Source organism: Ammodytes marinus (genome assembly GCF_949987685.1).
Source record: "Ammodytes marinus genome assembly, chromosome: 1".
Lineage (NCBI taxonomy): Eukaryota > Metazoa > Chordata > Actinopteri > Uranoscopiformes > Ammodytidae > Ammodytes > Ammodytes marinus.
In genome coordinates, this window is record NC_137230.1 from 21941261 (window position 1) to 21967724 (window position 26464).

The window sequence follows — 26464 nt, forward strand, 5'->3', positions numbered from 1 at the left end:
CTTTAAGCGGATAAAACAAGGCTCTAGAACTGCAATGTACACGTCATTTTTACTAATCATGCATAACAAGCCAGGCATCTCAAGGATTCAGAAAAGTGTTATGGGATCAAATAAATTATAAAAATCCCTTTCTTTTGGCCATTTCGTATAGGAGGGATCTAGCTTGCTGAGAATTCTCTGTTCTGGCTGTCTTTGTGGTCAGCGAGGGGGCAGCAGCCTGGTGCCGCTTCTTTCAAATCTCCCTAGGAGTGATACTGGTGACTCATGGACATTCTTATCAAACTGCGACTTAATCCTCACCGGGACACTTGGCTTCAGGGAGAGAGAGAGAGAGAGAGAGAGAGAGAGAGAGAGAGAGAGAGAGAGAGAGAGAGTGAGAGTGAGTCGGAGAGAAAAAACAGTGTCAACTTTTTAGAAAAAATTATGTTTTTGTTTCCTGGCACAGCTATTTAGACTTGAATAAACAGAGTTAGATTGTTATGATGGATCATGCAGGATGAACTCCTACTTAACAAAGGCCACTTACTGTTATGGAGTCATGCAAATAATTGCCTATAGTCCTCTCAAAGAATACGGTTTAAAGGTTTTATAGATAAAAATACTTTTCAAGGTCATGGAGCCTTTTTTATATCCCATAATCACTGGATTCAAAATCCCACTGGGCCTCTTTGACACAGCTTCAATCCATTTCCTAAATCACATCTCCGGGCTTCCCCTCCTGCCACCCAGATCGATCCGATAACAACAGGTGTTCACAGGTGTTCAATTGTGGTCATGCATCGACTGAATGCCGGTCTAAGCTTCACAACAAAGGAAAACAGCTCAGTAGGGAGCCGGAGAGGGAGGGTCACAGTTTAAGTGATGTCCTCTGGATGTTTGATATGTCACCTTCTTGTTGCACTGGAGATGTAGGGTTGAATACCTGAAATGTCATTTTATTCAGGGGACACAGAGGATTTACGGTAAAAATAAAAATAAAAATTCAGTGAGTTAGTTGAAGATAATTAAATAATTACATAATGAGATAAAGATAACCTCATATTCCACCAATTAGTTTCATTCCATATTATTAACCTTGCTAGTTATAGAATTCACTTATTCAGACTACAACCTAGCTGTCCCCAATATGAAGTTTTATATGATATCTTAGAAAGCCTAAGTTCAAACTCTCTTCAGACTAATTTTGTTCCTCACTTTCTTATGTTAACTGTGTTGTTGCATTTGATTCCCAGTTATTTACTTTCACGGTTAAGGCTATTATTCACAGGGATCAGAAAAAACTTGAACAAAATGTTAATTTTGACCTTTTTGCATTTGACTAAAATGAAACTTCTCCCTGGGGGAATGTTGACCAATCAAAGACGACATGCTTTTTCAAAAGGGCAGATCAAGCTGAGAATGGATATTATACTTAACACACACACGACTTCATTTTCATATTGCCCATTTCCTTTGAGCTCTGAGCTTGTTCAATGCTCACTGTTCCATTTAATAGAAATGAAGTTAAGGGTAATAGTCACAGTAGAGTTATGGCTTTCTCCACTGGACTGTAATGTACAAGTGTGGATCTTTCCTGCTGACTTCACAGCTTTAAAGCGGTTGCATTGTCAGGTAGATGACATTTAGAGTTTTACCACACAGCTACTTTGAATCCTGATTGTTCAAGCATATCAACTGTAATTCATTCTCAAAGCAATGAATCCTAATAGGACAATCATATCCTGTTGTGACAACACATAGTAAACCTTTGACACAGTAAAACATGTTTTGTGTTCAGTAAAATTCCCCCCAAAAAAGGTTAGGGAGAGGGGATATGAACTTTGACTGGAATTGAAGAAAACTAGGAAGATAAGATATTCCTTTATTTTTCCCACAGCGGGGATATTTACTTTAGAAATGCAGAACAGATAAGTGATGGAGCCAATGTGCAGAACTTATGGTGACCAGACGTCCTGGTTTCTCTGGGGCTGTCCCTATTTCGAGCTGGATGTACTGAGTCCCACACTTAGATGTCTCAGTTTTCAACACAATTCAAATAATACCATAATACTTTATTGCAGAGCTTACAAAGACGTTTATCATGTGATGTCACACTATTTACTTAACTAAATATAGATCATAAATAATGAACTGTATCCTATGTGTTTTAATAAATGAATTTGTCCTTGTCAATGCTGTTGTTAGCCCATGAGTCATAGCCTGTTTTTGACAGAAGTAGCCGGCAATGTAAACACTGGGTTCATGGTTTCAATGGTGTTTTAAGGTGCGTTTAGAAGGCGTGCTTAGATTAAAGCTGAAATACTTGTACCCCATCCTGATTAAAATGGTGCACACAAAAGCTCATACATCTGCAAGTGCTTGAACATCAATTGCACATAAGGGTCCTGGTTTGGGGTTTAGAAAATATGGTCTGGCTATCCCTAGTGAAAAATAAGCAGAATGAGGACATCCAGCAAATAACAGGAGTACGCCATGCTAGCCTATCTATGAGGATTAGGCACAGCTTTGTTTAAGTTAAATGCTTATAACACAATGTTTGGTTGAGGCTAATATGACTGTTAAACTTTCTGAGCGGCTAGATTAATATTCTTGAATGATCATGACCATGAATGTCTGTACACATGTTAATAATGGCAATCCATCCAATAGCTGTTGAGATATTTCAGTCTGGTCCAAAGTGGCAGATGAAGTGTCCGACATAGTGACAGTATGGCCAATTTTCTTCTTATGGAATCCTCAAAATCTGATGAATGGATATTGTTCATGTGATGAACAGGGACAGTCAGTATTACCTATTTTTTTAATCACTTTACGTCCCAAGACTCCTACGTATACAGCATATCCGATAAAATACAATTATGTTTCTCTGTTTCTTTTTCTGCTACCCAAATCTCTCACTCTCTTGTCCTTTTCTCCTCAGCGAGCTCTCCTCCTCTTTCCTTTAGCTACGGCTTCTTCTTCTCCTTCCTCCCCTGTCCTCACTCTTCTGCATGACCAGTTCCATGTCAGCCCTTAATTGTGTTTTGATGTTCCCCCAGACCTGCAATTGAGATCCATTCTCGCCAGCCAAAACAGAGCAGACATGTGTCAATGAACACGCACACACATCCATTCCCCACTCTCTCTCCCGCATTTTCTGCAGCTGCCCTTTCTGTCCTTCTTTCATCCAGGCTGTCCTTATATGTTTACCCTACACACCTTATTCTATCTATCTGTTTATCTGTCTTTCTGTTGATCTGTCCATCCATCCATCCATCCATCCATCCATCCATCCATCCATCCATCCATCCATCCATCTATCTATCCTTCAGAGAGTGTGCAATGGACCAGTAACATTAATGTAGGAGGAGACCAAATATCTCCTTTCCCCTCTGGGGCCCATGTCACATGTAATCACTGTTACTTATAAGAAACACAGACAGAACACACACACACACACACACACACACACACACACACACACACACACACACAAACTTGCACGCAAACATACACAGAACACACACACACACACACACACACACAGTTAGTTAGCCCTAACAACTAAGCACTGTCCGGGGAGTAAATATTTGTGCTGTGCAAGCTCTACAGACAGAGGAAGGCTCCTCACCTCAGCACTGTGCCACCAAATCATGAAATATTCAGAGAGAGAGAGAGAGAGAGAGAGAGAGAGAGAGAGAGAGAGAGAGAGAGAGAGAGAGAGAGAGAGAGAGGGAGATGGGAGGAGGGGAAAGAACGAGAGAGTGAGAGTGAGAGGTCACACATACAGAATAAGATAGACGGATTGATGGGGGGTGTGTGTGCGTGGGTAGTTGGCTCGGTGCTACTGCAGGAGAAGATTTGAAGGGAAGGAATGGGTTGTTTGTGGAGAGGAAGAGGATAGGCAGAGCGCGATCAGGAATGGACAACAAGGCTTAAGAGAGAGAGAGAGAGAGAGAGAGAGAGAGGGAATGACACGCAGAGACCAGAGAGTTCAGAGAGTGTGTGTCAGGACAGAATGAAAGCAAAGGAGCAGAGAGGGAAAGAGAAGGATGGGTACTTTAAATGTGCAGGGCAAATAAAGATGTATAGACGGGCAGACAAAGCAGTCAGAAAAAAGCAGAAATAATCAGGGCTGTACAATGAGTGGTGGTGTCCTACAGCGGAGGAGATGTGTAAGAGTAAAGGGATTGCAGGAAATGATGCTCTAAAGCTTTTGACTGTTCAAGTAAGTCTGCAGCTGAGCAAGTGGTAATCCCCATCCAGGACTTAATGAGGGCTTATTCTCTTACACAGGTCATTCTGTCGTATAGTAGCTCCAAAGACTTCTCACTGGCAGAGCGTGCTCTTTTCTTGTCCACTTTGCCCGTTCCTTGCCCGTACACTCTTTCTTTTTTTAACTTTTTTTTCTGATACGTTATAAAGTTTACGTTAGGAGCTAAGATAAATTATAGCTGCACAACAACAGCTCCAAATACTTTCTATAATACATTTAAAATAAAGCTCAACATCCAGGGCTTCTGTTGTGGCTGGTTAGACTCTTAATTAGTACCTATTTGTGAAAAGATTAAACGGTAAACTTTTTTTCTGACATCGGAATAGGACAGGCTATGACGAAAATATCTCAGAAACTGGAAATCGGACATTCACACCCATTTCTAGGGCAGATGTGTGGAGACGAGACAGTTACCAGGATTTCAGTTCTCATCTTAAGCGTTATTTCATGCACAAAATGAGTACAACACCGTGGATCCTCCTGAGAAAAGTAAATGCGCACAGCTGTCCCCATTTGTCTTGCACCTCTCTGTGACAGCAGGCTTTTGGACCCCCCCCCAACAAGAAATGAATAGCAAATGTTGGTGTTTCTTTAGTCACAGCTTCATTCACAACATAGGGAAGTGACGGTAAGTGATGAAAACTCTTTCCAAGGTTTAGCAGAATGCATAAGTCATTAAACGGATTAGTCCATACACAATGAAGCTGCTGTGCACACTCCTTGTTGACCTTCTCCCTTCATGGCCCCTCTGCAGGAATCCACTGACTGATCATTATGCTTGATTATAAAAATAGCTCTTCCAAGATGACTTGCACTAACCATTACGTATTAGACTCACCTATCGGCCAAAAGCTGTTTTTGACTTACATTTACTATCGATTTGGGAGACACTTTTTGTTCAAAGCATTTGATAAAAAATGATCGCATGGTATTTTTTAAAATATATTTTCAGTCAGAACACACTGTGTCAAGTGTGTGAAAAGTGGGGAGAACTGAAAAACAGTGCCAATATGAAAGGCAGATTTCTTAAATGGGTCAGTTGTGCAGCAGAGGGAATACAAAAGCCCTAAACCCCTTAGCAGCCCTTAGAGAGGCCGGGATGTTTGTTTGCTTGGATAATTTGCAATGGTGGGGTTTTAAAAACATAAAAGGTATAACTTGTGGGGGATGCTAGTTGACACTGTGTATACTGTATATATCATTTCATGAGAATCTGCTGGATAGCTTTGGAGATACTCTGTGTGAGGTGTTGTACGTGATGCAGTAGCCCATTAGTGTTCAACATGGGAATGATTCATCCTCTGGGGAACACAAATTAACTCAAGGTTATGTTAATGAGATGTTTAATACAAGAGTTCTCCACCCATTTAGCATTGCACTCGTCCTGTACCATTGAGACACGATTGACAGATTTAACGAAAGGATCAAGGAAGTCAATGAATCAGAACAAGAGGTATTGTACATTTTCTTATTCGACACGCTCTTCTTCCTTGTTCTTCCAACTTCCTTCTTCCTCCACTACCCATGTTACCCACAATGCAACTCGTCAGCCGACATTTCCAAAGCAAGACTCAAGTGACATAATTCTGAAGACTTTTATCAGACATTACACATCTCCCTCCAGAGCCAGCAAAGTCTTTAAATCACTTTTCTTCACATTTAAAACTCCAGAAGACCTGTTAAAAGACGTTGAAATGTTCTAGTGGAAAGTTTGGCATGGTTGTGGTCATAGATAGTAAATAATATGGATGTAGCATCCGGGCTGACCTCAGTTATTCACACGGCATCCAATAATCCTGGTTTGTGCGCGTCGCCATTTTGTGAGATAGCTGACGTATACCTCCGAGGCAAAGTGAGGGACAACGGGCGGAGAGCTGTCACTCAAGAGATCGCGCCAATACATTTTAACCTCCAAAAGAATAAAAACTAGCCTGCTAGAAAAAAAATCACCCCCCTCAGTGTTGTCATGGAGATTTGACCTAAACATACAGACTGAAATGGTTTTGTGGACCAGGCTGTAAATAGGTTTAATAAGACTTTGAAAACGGCCTGTCTAACAAGTGAGTCAAAGAAAAATTGTTCAGTCTTGGTACCACCCCTCAGTGGCACTTCCGGGTTACTACAGTTGTGGTCACTTCCCTATTGGATGCTGGTAAAAATCGCTGAGGTTGGGGCTTAGTTGTGGTGCTAGAAGAGAATCAAACTCTTCTGCAGTCTGATGTCGCTGTCCATGGTGCTGATATTCTGTATTATTATATGTGCTGCCTACTGAGGTGCATTGGAAGAAAAAAGGTGATCACTGCTTCCTTAACTGCATAGTGGCAAGCTTTATTTTTGGGCCCATTCATAGTGAATACTTTTTAGGTTCTTTATTTCAACATTGTACTGTGCATATGCTCTGCCTAATTGCTGTAGTGCCATTGCCAATGCAGCCAGTACTTACTTGAGCTGTCACTCAAACAGATAACAGGTGAGGGATCAGGCCAAGCTACACCTTTATCTTCTAAAAGCTGAGCTGCGACTCTAGGGGCCAGAGGGTCATTATGCCTTCTCCCTCACCGTTGACTTGAAGATTGAAGCTCACAGGCCATCAGTTAGAAGAGGCAGAAGTGTTTGAAGCAAGAATGACACTCTGTGTGAGGACGTGCTCAATTACAATGTAAAAGTGTTGTGAGGATTAATTTCTGAGCAGGTACCTACTGCGGCGGTGAGACATATTAAACATAATCTGACATAAATATGAAATATGGAAATGTGAACACACGCACATTAAAGGATTAAAATTGTGGTCCCCCTGTTTTTTCCGCTAAGATGACATTGACAGTGTATTTGCTATGCAATTATCTTTTACATTTTCTGAATAATGGTATTAAAACACTTGTGTTGCATAAATCAGAACAGGAATGGGCTGCAGAATATTGCTTTAAATTCTGACTCATAATGGAAATTAAGTGGCTCAAAAATAACATGCAGATGTGTGTGTGTGTGTGTGTGTGTGTGTGTGTGCGCGCACATATGCACCTTCAACCCAGACTGGTATATCAATTTAAACTCTATTTGTCTGCTTGCCTTCCTCCCCTGCCACCATGAATGTAGGAAGTGCCTCACACACATTACTACTCATACAACTTAATCCAATACAGGTATAACTTACATCACAGCACAGCCTTGATACACGTGTTCAATAACAGCCTCTAATTTCCTCTCATCTCCCCTGCATGATCTCAACAAGGAATCAATCAACGTCTGAGGGAAACAACCGACCCGCGCGTTTTACATGATTTGAGGTGATACATGAGGGGTTAATATCAGTGAGAACTAGTTTGATGTGCAGCAGGCATTGACTTGGATCCCAAATATCTGTGTGATATAGAAATCCGCCAATGTGCCTGCGCCACAGCATCCCTCATATCCTCTGGGGGGGGGGGGGGGAGAGAGAGAGAGAGAGAGAGAGAGAGAGAGAGAGAGAGAGAGAGAGAGAGAGAGAGAGAGAGAGAGAGAGGGAGGGAGAGAGAGAGATGCAGGCAGTGATATAGAGGCGCAGTGAGTGATGCACCGGCTGAAAGTGTGGCGGGAAGTCCGAGGGGTTTTCTTTTTTCCGTCCTCGTTTTGGGATAAAAACACTTGAAGGTTATCAGACTGATAACACAAATAACTAACATCCATGAAAAGTTCTCTTTTGTACACTTTCGGAATAGTCTGCTGGTCTTCCGACGTGGACGTGAGGGTTACAGACAACAGGGCTACTCGTGTGCATGTATTACATACATTTTTTTAACTTATTCTAGTCGCAGGTTTTTTTCTTTCTTTGTGCGCTATGGCGACTCGTTTCTATCGGATGTACAAGGAGGCATTCGGAAATTCCGAATGAAAGAAACAACAACCTGCGACTAGAATAAGTAAAGAAATGTGTCCGAATCGGAATGCCTGGCTGAAAAAAAAATAAGAAAATAAGCAACTCCTGCGGATCCGAGAGTGACATTCTGTGTCGTGATACTGGGGCGATAACAGTAGTCTCTTTCATGAAACCTCCTTACATTTCCACTTTGGGGATCCATTTAGGAGTCAGTGCAAGGATTTAGTTCAGAGCGCTCTTGTGTCCGACTCAACGATGTGCTCCGGTGGGAAATACTGCGTGTTTTTGTTCTTGCTTGAAAGTATCCTGTCCGACCCGGGAACCACGAACCAAGGTGAGTATAAAAAAACGTCGCTGCATAGAGTTACCTGTCTGCTCTCCCCATTCGACACATGCACCCTCACATGCAAAACATAAGGTAACAATGTTTTGCAGTGCGTATCTTACCATAGACATTGCACACAATGAGCATATTTTAAGATTGTCAGGCCACATAGGATCTTACATTGGTGCCCCGATGAGTATCACAGTTATGTATTCTTCTTTTGTTTAACTGTTTGTAAGTGACACTTGGATTTCATGCTTTTGTTTCCATAATAGAATTACTCCTGAGTAACCAATTTGTTTTCTTCAGGTGTTTTGCTATTTCCCCTCAAATGCCAATTTGTTGGTTAAACTGAATAACTACTTGTCATGGTTTTGACACGTTAAACATGTATTTACTGGCTTAAAGATGCATTCCAAAATGCAATTCGTTTGCCCGACCAACATATCTCAGTCCGATTATCAGGAGATGTGTCCTTCTTCATCTCAAAATCGTTTCACAGAAACCTAAAATTATCATTTTAACTAGTCAAAATGACATTTCAGTATGTCAAAATGTAATCTAAACAAGTAAATTGCTTCGAGTCAGCCCTACTGAATACATGTTAAAAGGGCTTGCCGTAAAGCATGGTCAGCATCAAATTTAATTCCATTTATGATATCTGTACTGTAAGTATATCTACATGCAACATAGTCATAAAAAGGTATTGAATTGGAGCAACAACAATTTACATTTCCACGAGTGAGAATTGATTTGTTGACATTGGTAATTAAGATTTCGAACAGGGAAAAAATTATTGACTATAGACATCTTTAATTGGAAAATATAATATTTCATTGATTTGTTGGATTGGAATAGTAGTTAGAAAACAATTTTTGATATCGAAAATCATCTATCTCAATTACTGCTAGTGATAAAATGTTAATGAGTCAGAAAAGCTACACACACACACACACACACACACACACACACACACACACACAGCTGCAGTAGAGAGAAAGAGAGAGGGGGATGGAGGTGGCTAGTCTGTTGAACGGAACAATAATAATAAGCTACCATATATGATACATTTGTACCCAAATAACATTTCATACCAAATATATCTGACGTCTAAATCTACGACAGCTACAATTAAACTGAATGACAATGTAAACCTCATCCATTTGGAACTTGTTCAAACTTTTATATAGTGTCATACTACATGCTTACCATTAGGAACTAGACAATTGGGTGATGCTGGTTCATTGATGCTGTCAAAGCTTACTGAATAGATGACAGCTTCAGCCGGAGATTGGATTGAACACCCAACATGTTATTGTACTTGTCCTTTACTGTAAAGCCACAAGCACCAACATGATGCTTCACAGAGTGTTTTGGAAAACGGCATTTGAAACGTTATTGCCTTCAAGAACTCAGGGTATTTCAATCATGAGAGACTTCATGAACAAAAAGGTTTAAGAATGAGCAATTCATTTATTGACATGTGCTGAAGATATTAAAAAAGTATTTGGCGATTAGACCCCATCAAGAAATCAATTGAAGGGGACGGCAAAATCCTGGGCTGAGCAGAATACCCCCCAGATGGAGCCTAGACATTGGTGGCGATGAAGATCTGAAGGTCTGGATGATGCTGATGATGATGTGATGAGGACTGGAAGTGAATGGGCTGGAGGAGGGTTGCATCTGTCAATGAAATTGCATCGATCGCTGAAATGACAACTGATAGCAAGTTGAGGACGGTTTTTAACATTTGACCGGAACAAGGTGATTGGCTCATAAGTGTGATAGGCTTAACCTAATAGAGGGAACCTCTCATAATGAGCTGATTTAGTTGAAGCAGCCACTAGCGAGACAGTGAATGAAACTGATGGAGGATCTGAAATAAAGAACACAGTGAGGATAGTCAGCCTATCTGTCTGAACTTTCGCTAAGCTTCATTCAGTAACAATACAGCCAAAATGGAGGCAAAAGTCTTCCTGTTGAAATCTAGAACTAAAAGAGTATATATGGACAAGGTTGCCCTGCTCCTTGGAGGTGAGACTCACACTACATCCTGGTTGTAAAAGGGTTATTGTATCTAGCTGTGCTGTTTGCTGGGGCCAAGGAAAAAGTCCTGCATCTGTATCTTAAAAGCCTTTATGGAGCTGTCACAGCATCAGCTGCTGTGTTGGGAAATTACTTTACGTCTTTAGTCAAACACTTGACATACAGGTCCTTCTCATATAATTAGCATATTGTGATAAAGTTGATTATTTTCCACAATGTAATGATAATAATTGAACTTTCATATATTTTAGATTCATTGCACACCAACTGAAATATTTCAGGTCTTTTGTTGTTTTAATACTGATGATTTTGGCAATCAGCAGTGCCACAGGCTGATTGCCTCCATGCCACGCCGCATTGAAGCAGTCATTTCTGCGAAAGGATTCCCGACCAAGTATTGAGTGCATAACTGAACATAATTATTTGAAGGTTGACTTTTTTGTATTAAAAACACTTTTCTTTTATTGGTCGGATGAAATATGCTAATTTTTTGAGATAGGGATTTTTGGTTTTTGTTTATTTTTTTGCCAAAATCATCAATATTAAAACAATAAAAGGCTTGAACTACTTCAGTTGTGTGTAATGAATCTAAAATATATGAAAGTCTAATGTTTATCAGTACATTACAGAAAATATTGAACTTTATCACAATATGCTAATTATATGAGAAGGACCTGTACACGTTTTGGAAAGAATAATAGTTTGCTCAGGCAATTATTTTCTCCAACAGTTTGAATTATTCACGGTCGCCTTTATTTAGTTGCATAAGTTGAAGATGTGCCAGCCGTCCCCAAGGTTGAGTCCATTCAAGTGGCAAAATGTTCCGACCTTGTCACTTAATTGAAGGAGTTGAGTGAGCGCTCTGCTGCTAGACTGCAAACAGATATTGGTGGCTGCTGGTGGTGGTCACTCCCACATCTCAGCACACTACAGTTTTTAAATTCATGGGGATTCTATATATATATATATATATATATATATATATATATATATATATATATATATATATATATATATATATATATATATATATATATATATATATATATATATATATACTAGGGCTGTCAAATGATTAAAAATTTTAATCAGATTAATCACAAGATTCTGTGGATTAATCACGATTAATTTTACCATTTGAAATATGCCCGAAAAATTTGAATTTTCTCTGTATATTGTTGTATGAACGGAAAGATAAATGACAGAAGGTGGATATGTACATTTAAAATTAGTATGTTTATTAATTGAAAATCCAAATGATGGTTTTAATACTGAAAATAAATTTAAATCAAACTAAAATATATACCTACCTACCAAACCATAATTGAATTGGTCTGTCTCTTTACTATGTCTTTTGGCAAATATAGGATAGGCTATAGAATGCCATTTATTTGGTGAATCTATAGGTTGTGCATTCTTGAATACAACTTGATTACAGTCCGCGGTTTGTGTGTGAGTGCGCGCGCGCGTGCATGCGTGTGTTAGTATGCACGAACACGTCCTAGGGGACTGTTCATGTGTGCCAGGAAGCCGACATTATGTTGATGTCTGATCACACACACCTCTGAAAACTGCAGACGTTTGTGTCCTCGCGGGCTCTGAACAGAGCGGACAATGTTTCTCCTCCTGTTGCTCCCGACATCAACTGCCACACGCGGCAGTTGATTTGATATACTTTCTATGCCCCCGACACAGACGTGACCATTAGCAGCTTAAAACTTTAAAACACGGCACGGGCTAACGTGCTGCTATGTTTGGCTGCGCGCAGCTACTGATCCTGGGTCAGCCACAACGTAGTAGGCTACAGAGCCGGTGGGATGCACGGGGCGGATCATTCTGCACATGCGTTAAATGCGTTAAAAAAATTAACGCCGATAATTCCAGAAATTAATCACCCTGCGTTAACGCGTTAATTTTGACAGCCCTAATATATACAGTATGTTGTCCTAATCAATGATACTTCACAACTTTGAACTCATGCTTAATTCCATTTTTTTTCTATCTCAAAATAGATTAATTTTGTTCTGGATTTAAAATGAATACCCTGGAGTACACCAAATCAAAGTACAACACATCATATCTAGGTTCTGTGTGCTGTTTGGTCTACAGACAGGTGCTCCAGAATCCACATCATGGAGGAGGCCCTAATTTTATACTTCACCTTCAAAATGTTAGTGCACTGACACAAAGCCACAGCTATAGGTACCACAGTATACAAATAAATGTCAGCCTCTGGCAGACTTGGTTTGAGTTGCCTATTTCTGCCTCTCTGACTCCTAGGATGAGTTCATATATATACAGGTCCTTCTCATATAATTAGCATATTGTGATAAAGTTGATTATTTTCCATAATGTAATGATAATAATTGAACTTTCATATATTTTAGATTCATTGCACACCAACTGAAATATTTCAGGTCTTTTGTTGTTTTAATACTGATGATTTTGGCATACAGCTCATGAAAACCCCAAATTCCTATCTCAAAAAATTTGCATATCATGAAAAGGTACTCTAAACAAGCTCTTAACCTAATCATCTGAATCAACTAATTAACTCTAAACACCTGCAAAAGATTCCTGAGGCTTTTAAAAACTCCCAGCCTGGTTCATTACTCAAAACCGCAATCATGGGTAAGACTGCCGACCTGACTGCTGTCCAGAAGGCCATTGACACCCTCAAGCAAGAGGGTAAGACACAGAAAGACATTTCTGAGCGAATAGGCTGTTCCCAGAGTGCTGTATCAAGGCACCTCTGTGGGAAGGAAAAAGTGTGGCAGAAAACGCTGCACAACCAGAAGAGGTGACCGGACCCTGAGGAGGATTGTGGAGAAGGGCCGATTCCAGACCTTGGGGGACCTGCGGAAGCAGTGGACTGAGTCTGGAGTAGAAACATCCAGAGCCACCGTGGACAGGCGTGTGCAGGAAATGGGCTACAGGTGCCGCATTCCCCAGGTCAAGCCACTTTTGAACCAGAAACAGCGGCAGAAGCGCCTGACCTGGGCTACAGAGAAGCAGCACTGGACTGTTGCTCAGTGGTCCAAAGTACTTTTTTCGGATGAAAGCTAATTTTGCATGTCATTCGGAAATCAAGGTGCCAGAGTCTGGAGGAAGACTGGGGAGAAAGAAATGCCAAAATGCCTGAAGTCCAGTGTCAAGTACCCACAGTCAGTGATGGTCTGGGGTGCCATGTCAGCTGCTGGTGTTGGTCCACTGTGTTTTATCAAAGGCAGGGTCAATGCAGCTAGCTATCAGGAGATTTTGGAGCACTTCATGCTTCCATCTGCTGAAAAGCTTTATGGAGATGAAGATTTAATTTTTCAACAAGACCTGGCACCTGCTCACAGTGCCAAAACCACTGGTAAATGGTTTACTGACCATGGTATTACTGTGCTCAATTGGCCTGCCAACTCTCCTGACTTGAACCCCATAGAGAATCTGTGGGATATTGTGAAGAGGAAGTTGAGAGACACCAGACCCAACACTGTGGATGAGCTTAAGGCCGCTATCGAAGCATCCTGGGCCTCCATAACACCTCAGCAGTGCCACAGGCTGATTGCCTCCATGCCACGCCGCATTGAAGCAGTCATTTCTGCGAAAGGATTCCCGACCAAGTATTGAGTGCATAACTGAACATATTTATTTGAAGGTTGACTTTTTTGTATTAAAAACACTTTTCTTTTATTGGTCGGATGAAATATGCTAATTTTTTGAGATAGGGATTTTTGTTTTTTCTTTACTTTTTTGCCAAAATCATCAATATTAAAACAATAAAAGGCTTGAACTACTTCAGTTGTGTGTAATGAATCTAAAATATATGAAAGTCTAATGTTTATCAGTACATTACAGAAAATATTGAACTTTATCACAATATGCTAATTATATGAGAAGGACCTGATTTTGGGCCGCACAGTCCCTACGATAATTCACTACATACATTTGTGTTACACTTACTGTAGGAAATGTGGATTTTATGATCTAGGGCCAGTGGTTGATTCAAGTCAGATGGGTTAATGGTTACCATGATGTAATCAATTCTTGGCATCTAGCAAATTTGCAGAGAACAGTTTAATAATCCTTCCTGAATGTCTAATGTTTAGGATACACATTTTGGACATGAGCCCTTTCAGTAGCCAAATGTCAAAGTCTCCAAGTCTCATTTGCTTTATTTTTGCGTCTGTCTTATGTCTTTTGTGTGTATGTCTGCTCAGCTTTTCCCACAGGATGCCTGTCTGCCAGTGGTGGTGACATGGCTTGAACGGGAAGAGATGCACACAGGGGAAAGTTGAAAAACGGACTATGTGAGAAGTTTAAAAACAGACAAGTATATGTTATCCAGGCCCAGGTGCAATTTATCGTAATGAGTTTTTTAATGAATGCAAATCACTTCTTCAAGTGAGAGAGATGAGACACATTCTATACTGGGTATATATTGTTAATTTAACATTTTAATGGTCAATATAAGATGTTCTAAACTTTGAGTTGAAAGATTGTTTTTGAAAAATGTCCCAAAATCAATATCTCTCATACTCTCTTGGTCGCTCTCACAGTCCCCTTCCCTCCCTTCATGTCTGTCCTCCTTTTGAACAGGCAAGGCCATCTTATTATAATTCAATTCTTAATTACAAGCGGGGGATCAAGGCTAAATGAAGTCTCTGTAAATATTGAAGTGGTTAATTTAGTCTCAGCAAAGTGTATCTGCTCTGGTTATCTGACTTGTTCTTAAAACAGTAGCAACCCCAAAAGTGGTCCAGTTTTGGCAAAGTCTGTGTTACACTGGAGTGACATGCCGGCACAGTGACCAGAGTGCAGACACCTTGAGATTGTTACACTTGTACAAATTGTGGTCAAGCGAACGATGACTTTCTAACATGCTGATGCAAAAACACTGCAAACTCTAATGCTGAAATAGATTGTATGATACTTTTGCCTTTTGAAATCGTCACTGTGTCAGATTAACTATACAATTTATACATTCTTGGTATTTTATGTTGTTATTCTGAAATGTCCCTTTTGGCATTGATAAAGTACTCCATTTATCTATTAAAGTTAGAGATTTCTGGACTAAAAGTTGGACATTGATCAATCAGAGATGCTGTCGGATATCTGTGTGTGTGTTTGACCAAACCCGGAAACACTTCTCCAACCAATCAGCTACAAGCAATGTTCGTGATGTTAGTAACAGCAATCCTATTGGACAGTTAGTGATGACTGCTGTTGCCAAAGCAAGGCGTGTCTGGGCAGAACCTCTGGAGGAGCACAAAGGGAGGGGTTGGTTTGTTTTGGTGGTCAGTTTCAAACATCATTAGACCTTCTCTGGAATGGCCAACTCCGCACCTTAACATATTGAAAGTTTCTGTTGTCCTTTCGTCCTCAGCCTTTATTGATCTTTGGCTCAGCTTTGATGTCATGTAGCACAGACAACTCCTGACCTCTGAGAAGGAGAGTACTAATATTCCAGACTTCACCTAGATGGAAGGGCGGGTCTGTGTTAGTGTTGGCGTTGTCCCGGACTTTCCTAAAGAGCTGTTATTTCATAGGTGGTTGAACTTGATAAGGGCTTTACAGCTCTGTCAGCTCCTCATTGACAGCTTGATAACTATTGTCTGCTCTCTTCCTGTTTTGTCACCTCCATTTCTCTTCTTTTTAAATTCAATGTCCAACCTCTCACACCCTCTCTGTCTTCCCCTTTCTGCTCTCTCCTGTCACTCTTTGTTCTTCTACATTCCTTCTTTCCTTCTTCCAACTTTTCTCCTCCACTTTACATGACTTTCTTTTTCACCCCTTGCCCTCTCTAGTGGTTCTGTTGGACACTACGACAGTGCCAGGGGAACTGGACTGGAAGACCTATCCTGTCAATGGGGTGAGTGACATTAGCATCTCTATAAAGAAGAAAGTTCAAGCAGTGCTTTCTTTTCTTTATGAACTTGACTTTATTGAATATAACAACCAATTGAGCAAATTTAATAAAATAATCTAAACATTTCAAAAACATTTTGTCAGTGAAAAGCAAAGCTTGAATCCTAAGCATGTTCTAAACCTGAACTACAACTCGCTCTGTCAAATGTCTTCAACATATAGTACGTGCTTCACATTGAAGTATAGTTAAGGGAAGCAAGTCACGCTCATGGATTGTTATGTGAATGTATAATATATACAGCATTTATGTTTGGCGTCCAGGCTCAGACTTTGCTAACCCAAAGAGGTGCGAATGGTAGCACAGCAGGGAATGAGGAGCTGATACTAACTATACTGATGATACTAACCTTTCCCCTAAGGGAAGGTAGACTCAGAGTCTACAGGTGGATAATGTGGTGGAGGTGGGTCTTTTGAAATGCAGTACGCACACTGGCAGCTGTAGCAGCAAGATCTCAGATGAGCGGTGATGGCAGCTGGCACGCTGCAAAATTTTGAGCAGAGCATTGCTTCTGAAGTAGCCTGGTCCTACCAGACCATCGTACTTCATTTCATTTGTACAGAAGGTCTGGAATCGCTCAATTGACAAACATAAACTCACTTGAAGGTGGGTGTCTTTTGAAGTTTCAAACTATTGGATCTGCCCAGTGCCACTCTGGATCTGCCAACCAATCGCATAATGTTTAGTCTTATGTCATGTGCCGGCATTTGAGCCACTCCCTCAATTCGCTGTTTGGACCGGCAACAATTTGGCTGGAGAAAAACTAAGAATATACCACTGGCCCAGACTGACTACTGAAGGGAAATGAAAATACAGTACACCGTCATGAATAAAAGGAGTATGCAATGTGCAAAGTGTAAGGTGTATCACTGTTCCAGATCAAGTTGACTGACAAACTTCAGTAACTTGAACTGATCTGTTTTGATTGGCTTGTGATCGCTCACAATTAAACAGGGTCTGGCTGGGTCCCTCCATCACATTTCAGAAGTCTTATTTAAAGCTGGGGTATGTGATTTTTGATTGGTCAAAATTAACATGAGCTGTTCACCAATCAGAGCGAGGCTCCGATTCTCTGTTCTTATTGGTTGTTGGGACTGTCCATTCACTTTGGCACAACTTTGTTGGTGCGTGTCAGGGAGGGACCATAGGGGAGGGACCAAAGAGAACAAGTGGAGCGGTTGAGGTATTTGGATTTGAATCTCTATCCCAACTGCCGTTTTCTCCCCAAATCCTGAGGACGAGAGATGTACAATTAAATACACAAACAAATGACTTAAGATAAAAACAAATATTGGAATAAAAACTCTAGAAAATAATACTGATTTTTGTGTATGTGTGTGATTTATCTGACCAGACTGTATCTAAACTAGTTTTGTTAGCTACACCTTGACCAGTTTGACAGTAACATTATCCTTACACATGGTTGCATCAGTATTGAAATTATAATAATGTCATATACAATCAGCCAAAGGGGACAGTAGTATCTGAGTTTAAGTGGGTTCATCTTGAACAGCTCAGATAACTCAGCTGGTTCAGAAATAACCATCCCAGGGGATGTCGCAGAGTTGATGACACATCTCCGAATGTAGGCAGTGAACAGAAACTTGAATGTTAAAATCAAGTGATCACAAATAGCAACAACCAGGTCTCTCCGTGACAATGGTTCCCCACTGTTTTAACCAAGATCTCATTTAAAGTGGCCAGTATGTTGATGCCTACCTACCTATTCAATATGTACAGAATAAAGTTAAGTAATCCAGATATAAAAAGGGTAGTTTTTTAATTTTGAAATGTGGAAATAAATGTATTTCTCAACCTTAGTGGGACCACTTGCTCTGGGAAGAGGAAGCTAGTTTCTCATAGTCAGGGCAGTAGGACCAAGCCTTAGGCAGACCACAAGGTATGATTGAGTGATTTTATTTGATATATAAAAAATTAGCAGCACTCTGTGTCAAACATTAAAATACATAAATAGTCAGGGATGACACAAACAAGTCCGAAGGCTTATTTCCATTGTGGTCCCTCTGGGGCAAGAGAAGAGGGTAAGTAGCAGCAAATCACACATCAAACATTCACAGAATGTACACAATTACATACAAGTCACACACACAACAATGATCACCACTAAGACAAGCCTAAGATTGTCGTCTAAGCCATTGGTTCAGAGCCTTTCAGGTGGTCATCCGTCGTTGTGGATCTGTACTTTGACTTGATGACTTTAATGTGAGGGACAGCAGACTTGCAGAAATAGCTGGATCCAAAAAGTGCGGTCAAGGTCACAGCAAATCTTCTGAGGTTGGGATACCTTTGTTGCAGCAGTAGGTTCCTCAACTCTCCATTGATGACAGGTGTTGCCCTGAAACCCTGTCCTCTCAGTGAATCTCGCCAAAACATTTTTAGTGACACCTACTTGAAAAATGTCTTTTCACATATGGCTGTGCCATCTCAGACTAGTCTGGTGTGGTCTAGGATAATTGGTTTTATGCCACCACCACAATAACTCTTTTTTTTAAATTCCTATTTCAAAAGATGGTTAGGGTGCAGCTGCAGGTACAGTAGGAGGTAACTCACAGCGGCTACATGGCTAGCGTCATTTTTGTTTCATTTTTTCTACGCCTGCCAAACTTGACCATAGGGGTGGGGCAAATAGACAATTCTACCTTCCACCTCAAAAGTCTAGATTGTGACGTCATTTCAATAGATTTCCAATTTACTATTGAGATTGTGACACCCCTAAGATAAACTCATAAAAACTGTGTACATGTAAACCCTTTCAGTTCTTAAAGAGGACCTATTATACTACTTTTCTGGTCTTAATTTCTTGTTTTACACTGCTATAGAGCAACCTGACACGAATCACATCACAAAAAACTACGTAGATTTTCGGGAAGCTCTTTCTCTTATTTTGGCGATCCAGCACGTCCTGTCAACACTTGAGTGTGTGTGCTTCGGCAATCTCCTCTCCCTCCGCCTGTGATCGGCCATCTCCGCTCCCTTCCCCCCCCTCCTGCAAACCCCACTCCTTTGTGATTGGTTACCTTCCTTCCGGAACACTTTCAGTGGCGGGAAGCGCGAGCATGGACCTATAAGGGCGCGAGGCAGACGCGAACAGGGAAGTGACAGCATTACCATACATGGAAACATCCGCGTGGTGACTTCACAAAGTTACATGCGACGTCACAAAGTTACGGAAGGGTAGACCGCTTTGAACACGTGACTTCTCGACTGGCTAGAATAGTGTTTAGTGCTCTGCACAGACACCCCAGACGGTCAGCAGGGAATACGTCTTTTAAGGACTGGTTTTGCATGACATCTTCTGAACATTAACCCTTCTGAGAGAAGGTAGCAGGTCATGCCTTATTACAACTTTCAACATGAGCATGTCTAATTAATGCAAATGAGTTCAGGAAATACAGATATACTTGCAGAATGTCATGAACACACATTCCTCTTTCTGTGCACCCACTTATCTGATCTTTTTTCAACTAAATCTAAATATTAATAGTTAGGAATTTACAAACAACACTAAGAGTTTAACAAGACCATTACTGAAACATGAAGGCAGAGGTAATCTCATAAAAGACAATAATCTTGATTCAGTTGTGTCTCCAGTTTGTCTCCAGTGGTCTGGATTCACATTGTGTATATGCAATGAATTTAAATTTGATCGAAACCTTTAGGTGACAAGAGATTAAACTAATTGAATTGTAGCATGTCATTCTTACAGGGTTAAACCTGAAGGAAGAATTGTGTAGATTTAATCTGACACAATTTCAGCTAGGACTGAACCAACATCAGCAACAGCAATCATGGTTTCATGATGTTGTGTAGGTAGCAACTTGTGTCCTGAACAGGACTGTTTGTGATTCTGGGCTCTTATTAAAAGGGCAATACATCCTTTTGAGCAAAACCATTAAATAGATCCAAAATGCTGAAACATTTTCAGGGTCAAATACCAATATTTACACAGTACTTTCTCCCTAGCACACAGTCTAAACATTTGTTTTGCTGTTGGGAGCAACACAACCATTAATTAGTTTAACAAAAAAAATCAAGATTCACATCAGATCAATAATTTATTTCAACTACAAATATTTAATGATATTTTCACAACACCTCTCTCTTTCTCTCTCTTCCCTCAAGTCTGACAATGACAGATTGTCCTGTTTTAATCAAAACCTCACACCTCTTAAGCAGGCTGAGTGCCTCCCCCATTGTTGTCAATACAAAAGTATATGATGGTGCAGTGTCAGTGGGCTGGTAATTGTGTTAGCCTTTTTAATGACCTAATGTATTTTTCAACCCCTACAGATAGAAAACATATCATATAAAAAAAATATATTTTTCCAAAAACGAAACAACAACACTTTCTGCTCTAAACTTCATTGTGAATGAATTAGTAAAAACCCAGCCACCTGGAGACACAATAGTATTCTGATTTCAGTTTGAAAGTGGCCACAATGACTGAAACGAGAAGAGACTTATTAATAGACACACAGCTTCTGTATGTTCCTTTGTAATGTGCCTCTATAAAGCAGAAGGAGTATATTGGAAGTTTTAGTTTCTAGTGTCACGCAGACAGACAGCAGGTGGTTAAAGGTCAATGAACTCGTCCTTACAGAAAAAACTAAAACATGTTTGAGGGAGTTAACTTGAGCACCTTTTAAAGACGGTAATTATTCATATTACGGCAAAGTATTAATGTGGTCCTTTTGAGCATGAGACAGGTAGTGCTGCTAATAAGCCTGCAGGGGTTTCACATCTTTTCAAACTTGGTCCATTGCTTTTGTGATTAGACACCGACGACCAAAAATCATATCCATCCACAAAACAGTAATGATAATAGCTCACATGTATTTTGGTTGGTATTCACCATCATTGTCATACTTATATTAGATAAATAACATAGGCGTGAGTAGGGGAGGAATAGTGACTAGCTCAAAGCTAGCATGTGTGGAACTCCTGCACAAATGAAAAGTTCTGCTCATAATTTCCCGCCTATAATACTATCAGCAGCGGACATTTAAAGTTTTCAGATAAATAATTAATTGAGAACTATTTAATGGTGGTGCTATTTTAATTACTACCTACCCATTTGATTTAATGTTTGCTCTAAAACCGAGACATAGCCTACATTAAATGTGACTATCAGTCACACTATTAGTATTAATGAAGGTGATGTTAAGGTTAGGGTTGAAGCCATGTCACCTCATTGCCAGTGAAAAGAGAGTCGTCTGCTCATGTTAGCTAGCCTGGCTGTCCCTGATTTGGAAGATGAACTCTTTATCTGTGAGGCAAAGTTCCATCTTTCCACTGACAGTATTCAGTGGCTGTCAAAGGTTCCTGTCAGGAGCTAAGTGCATATCTCAACTTGCCGGAAGCCAAGCTGAAAAAAAAGTAATACCAAGAAGAGTCAGAAACTCTCCACAAGCTTTTAATGTCTGAACGTCTCTGCACAATGGGTCTTTGCAGCAGCTTCATTGAGGAGACTAAAGTGTGTATCTGTGAAGTCAGTGAGGGGCTGTTACCATCTCACATCATCAATTTAAATATATTCAAAGACAGATAAAGAGCACCATTCTACCTCAGACAAAGTAGTCCTCTCTGAAGCCAAATCCAGAGTGTGGAGTAAACATATGTGGATTTGCATGTGCAAGTAGCAGCTGCTCTGTCCATCAAAACAAGTACAGGGAGTAGAGATAGATGACAGACTGGGTTGCGTGTCCCAACAGCGGAAGCTTCAGCATCCAAGGCATACATTATGCTTGATTATTTTTTTGTTTAGGAAATTGTTTAAACACATAAATCCACAAAAAAATAAACACTGATTAATTAAAGTGAAGATTAAATTACGAGTCCATTTTTCAAAAGGCAAATAATAAAAAAAAAGTAAGACCATCTACAATGACTGTTGCATTTGAAATGTATTATAATACTATTAAGGCACTGTTGTGCTTGCAAAGGCACCTGACACAGATGCCTTCCAAATCACATCCGTTTGTTCATCCCTGCACATCAAACAAGCTCATTGGTTCATTGAGGATCCTATCACAGGCATGAAAGAAAGATCTATTCACATTAGTCTAAGAATCAGCCATGTCACTACGACTCTTGAAGTAAATGGTCAACTACTAATGATAGAGTCTTCTATGATTCACCCACTCTCTCTCTCTCTCTCTCTCTCTTAAAGTCAAAACCTTAGTCATTAATTGTGGCAAACTTTGTTAAAATCCCTTTGGACCTGAGGAAAGCAAGCACCGGAGCAAGCAAGAGTAGGACACATCATTTGGGCAGGCCAAATTGTACTGTGGGTGTCACTGTGCTAATACAAAGTATTCTAATTGCTTTTTGGATTAAGTGAGGAACTGTTTATCAAACTCAAGGGTCATGATGTCAAACTAAGAAATTAGTCATACAATTATTACTGCACATATATGTACTGTAGTTTTCCAAATCGTCAAGATTTCATCAAAAGGTCAGCCTCAAAATTGAGTCAACAGTGAGCCTTTTCTAACGGGTTAGTTTCAGTTTATATTGCAATATTAGTGTCAGATCAACACATTAAGTAGTTCTACAAACTCTTCTAAAACGCCCAATTTCTTATCTTCTACAGACTGCTAATGTTGCTGCTAATAGGCAGTGCGATTAGTAGGTGCATATCTGATTGCCTCAGACAGTGTGGGCTGCAGCTCATCGTTCATACTGCGGGTTTGCGTTTGTTTTCTCTGCTCTGAACCATGCCACATCCCAAGGGGGCATTTTAGAACACCGAGGCACAGAGAGTGACAAATTACCATTTTCTCTTGTTTGTATGCATAATGGAACTTGAATTACTTATTGCTGATCTTATGCAAACCAAGAAGCCTGCTTTCTTTAAAGATACCGGGTCTTCTGTTGCTGGTCTGCAATGATAGCACTGACATGCCTGAGTATGGAGTTTATACTGTATGTTGAAGAACACCCTCTCATGTACTTTCCGTAACTTGTACAGCCTTTCCACTTGTATGCAACAACAGAAAATCTTAAACATTCTCAATGGCCTTGCAGTGATCAGATAACAGAGAATGAATGTTTGAATTTTAGATTGTCATGCTGCTTTTCTGTGTAATAATTTACAATCATTTTATTATATTATAGAGTGAGTCAACATGTTATGGATATACAGTAATAATCATATAATTACATTCGGGTTGTTTTTATATTCTTACAGGCCTGCAATAGGCATACTGGTCTTTAATGACAAACGGTACTTTTGCCCCAACAGGTAATATGTGCTTTCATCCCGCCTAGTAGGGACGAAAGTACCATTGCACATCTTTTGTTTTCCATTTGATAATGTACGACACATGCTTTCCAATTTTAAATGGTTGTGGATATTGACAGAGGACACGTGTAAGTCTTTCACAAGAAAAAAATTCACTCTAACTATAGTATATTCGTCTTTATATAAACATGTAAAAAGTGGTACCGCGTTTTTATGATAACCTTTCCTCTTTTTGTGCATTTCAATGCAGAGCTGCTGTTTGAGGATAGTTCATACAGAGGAAATATTGTAGCCTACTTAAACAGGGTAACTGTAACTGTCGAAGACACCTGTTTGACGTGTCTAACTCAAACTGCAAACTTATTATACACTGAATATCTATACATTTTTAAAATGTTGCTCATTTACCTTGACTTCATATTCATGAATACATACCACCCCAGAGTCCACTTAACATCTATTGGTTGGCTCGAGTTGTAAATGGAAGAGGCTGTGATTATGATATATTAATCATTTAGCCCTTGGGTATCACATAGCATAATTTAGATATGTTAATTAATATAAGATGAATTGCTTTTGCACGCTCCAGTCAAGGTTAAAGTGTTATTTAATCATTTATATTTGAGAACACTCTACCTCAGGTGTCTTTGCTCAACTCGTTATGTCTGTCATCTACCTTTTACTTTGGCTTTCTTTGTGCCCCACATTCTCGATTTGTTTCATTAAGGACTGTGTGTTTATGTGTTTGTGAATGTATTATAAATGAAGAAGTATTCATATCATATTCAACACAGTAGCTTTGAATAATTTTTCCCTTTTTAAGTCCTCATTTTACAGATATCCCAGGTACATAATTACATAATGTAGGTAACATGAACATGGCGGAGAGTGAAATCATTAAACAGTCACAGAGTGCTTTCCATGTAGATTCTTACACTTGCTCACATCCTCCCATTCTCCAGTCCGTGGACCTGGAAATGGCATTTTGCAGACCCCAAATATATAAATTAAATTAAACATTAATTAAATATTGTAATAGGCTGACTCTCCAAATGTGGCAGATATATGTCGCCTTCTTTCGTCCACATTAGGTGGTCACAGCTCATGTTTCTTTTGCTACCCTCAGCCTCCTATAATCCATTGTGCACCTTCAAGTGGTTAATGGAGCATTCAAGGCACACTTGTTGAAGACGTGTCAAATAACAACATTGTATTTTTCTGGTATTTTTTATTGTTCTATAGTGCTTGTAATTAATACATCAGATGAAATAAACCGATGGAAAAAGCCTTGCTGTAAATGATGGAACAAACATGATGTTAATTTGTGTTTGCAGCTGTTGACCACAGTGCGTGACACCGTTGAGAGCAACTTTATTGGGTTTGGCCGATCTCATAGGGGAAGGAAGACTATAGGAGTAAGGACCCACTTCTGTTGGCTGCATCCTTTGGAGGATACAGCCTCTGAGTAGTAGGGGGCATGGCCTTTACACAACTGAATCCAGTATAACTCCCCACCATGGCTCTCATGTGTCTTAGGGTCTTGAGTTATAATTACATGTCCTGCTGAGTAACTGACACACTCTCAGCTGCCCATATCTTGCCACAGGAGTTATGAGACAGTACTTCTGTCAATACGCGTTAGGGCTTTTGAAGCCACGATCATCAGACCGTTAAAGCGGAGCAGACAAATGAGACAGTCTGGCTGATGCAACAGCTTGAAAACATTGGTGAAACTAACAGGGTGTCTCTCAAAAAGTCATGTTTCTATAGACATGACGTTTCAACACATGCAGTATAGAAGGTACACAAGTTGAACATATTATAGAGCAGACCCAAAACCAGATGGGTGGTTGTATTGTATCTCCCTAATCTCCCTATTGATGCATTTTGTTCAAATATATTGAGCTTGTTTATCTTGTTTTGATATAAGTAAGGTTACTAACTAAATTGTCTGCTTGCTTTATGGTCATGTGTTACACATTTTTGCCCATATTTGCTTCATATTGTTTTACAGTGGGACGCTATCACAGAGATGGATGAGCAGAACAGACCTATTCACACCTTTCAGGTTTGCCACGTAATGGAGCCGAACCAGAACAACTGGCTACGGTCTGGATGGATCCAGCGACAGGCTGCACAAAGGGTCTGAAACTCCCATCATAACAGTTGTGCATACTGCTTCAGATACACACTGTACTTGTTCAGAAAGGTTTTTAAGATATTTGGACTTATATAGAGTAGTCTTGAAGCAGGGTCAGGTGGTGACATTGTCTGAAGGTTGGCAAAGTGAACTAACTGAAGGGAACACATTCTTTTAACATATAAGGGAACAAATAGGCTGATGTACTGTTAAGTAAATAAATGGTATCATTGCTTTTCTGCATTGTATATACCAGTGGTTCTCAAAGTGTGGCCCGCGGGCCGAACATATCTGGCGGCCCGCATTCAATTATGAATTATTAAAAAAATTAAAACAATTAAAATTAAATTGAAACAGACGGAGGGGATGCGTCCCCCGTAACAGTAAAAACAGTACAGGAGTCGAAATACTTAAATATCCCTCCTAATTGTTTATATTCATTCCCCAATTATTAATAATAACACCCCTACAGTGGACCGTACCATCTTAAACTTGCGAAGTTCGGCTGGCCTCTGCCTCTCGTTGCAGACGGCTGGTCAGCCTCCCGCAGTGCAGCAGGAAGTGTAGTGCGGTGCCTAATGTAAGTTGTTAGATAGTGAGCTTGTCAAGCCCAATACGATGCACTTTCTCACTTTCAAGATGAATTAGATTAGGTCAAGTGTCT

At 40.0% G+C, this 26464-nt stretch overlaps 1 protein-coding gene across 1 annotated transcript in view; it reads left to right on the top strand.

Moving 5' to 3' along the window:
* Positions 1-8366: 8366 nt before the first annotated feature.
* LOC307255264 (ephrin type-A receptor 6-like) overlaps positions 8367-26464 on the top strand; it is a gene marked incomplete at both ends in the record, with an annotated part of 58180 nt that continues 40082 nt past the window's right edge. The window contains 3 exon segments of the mRNA XM_080033926.1: positions 8367-8445; positions 16278-16342; positions 25675-25803. Coding sequence (XP_079890052.1) covers positions 8367-8445; positions 16278-16342; positions 25675-25803 — 273 coding nt within the window.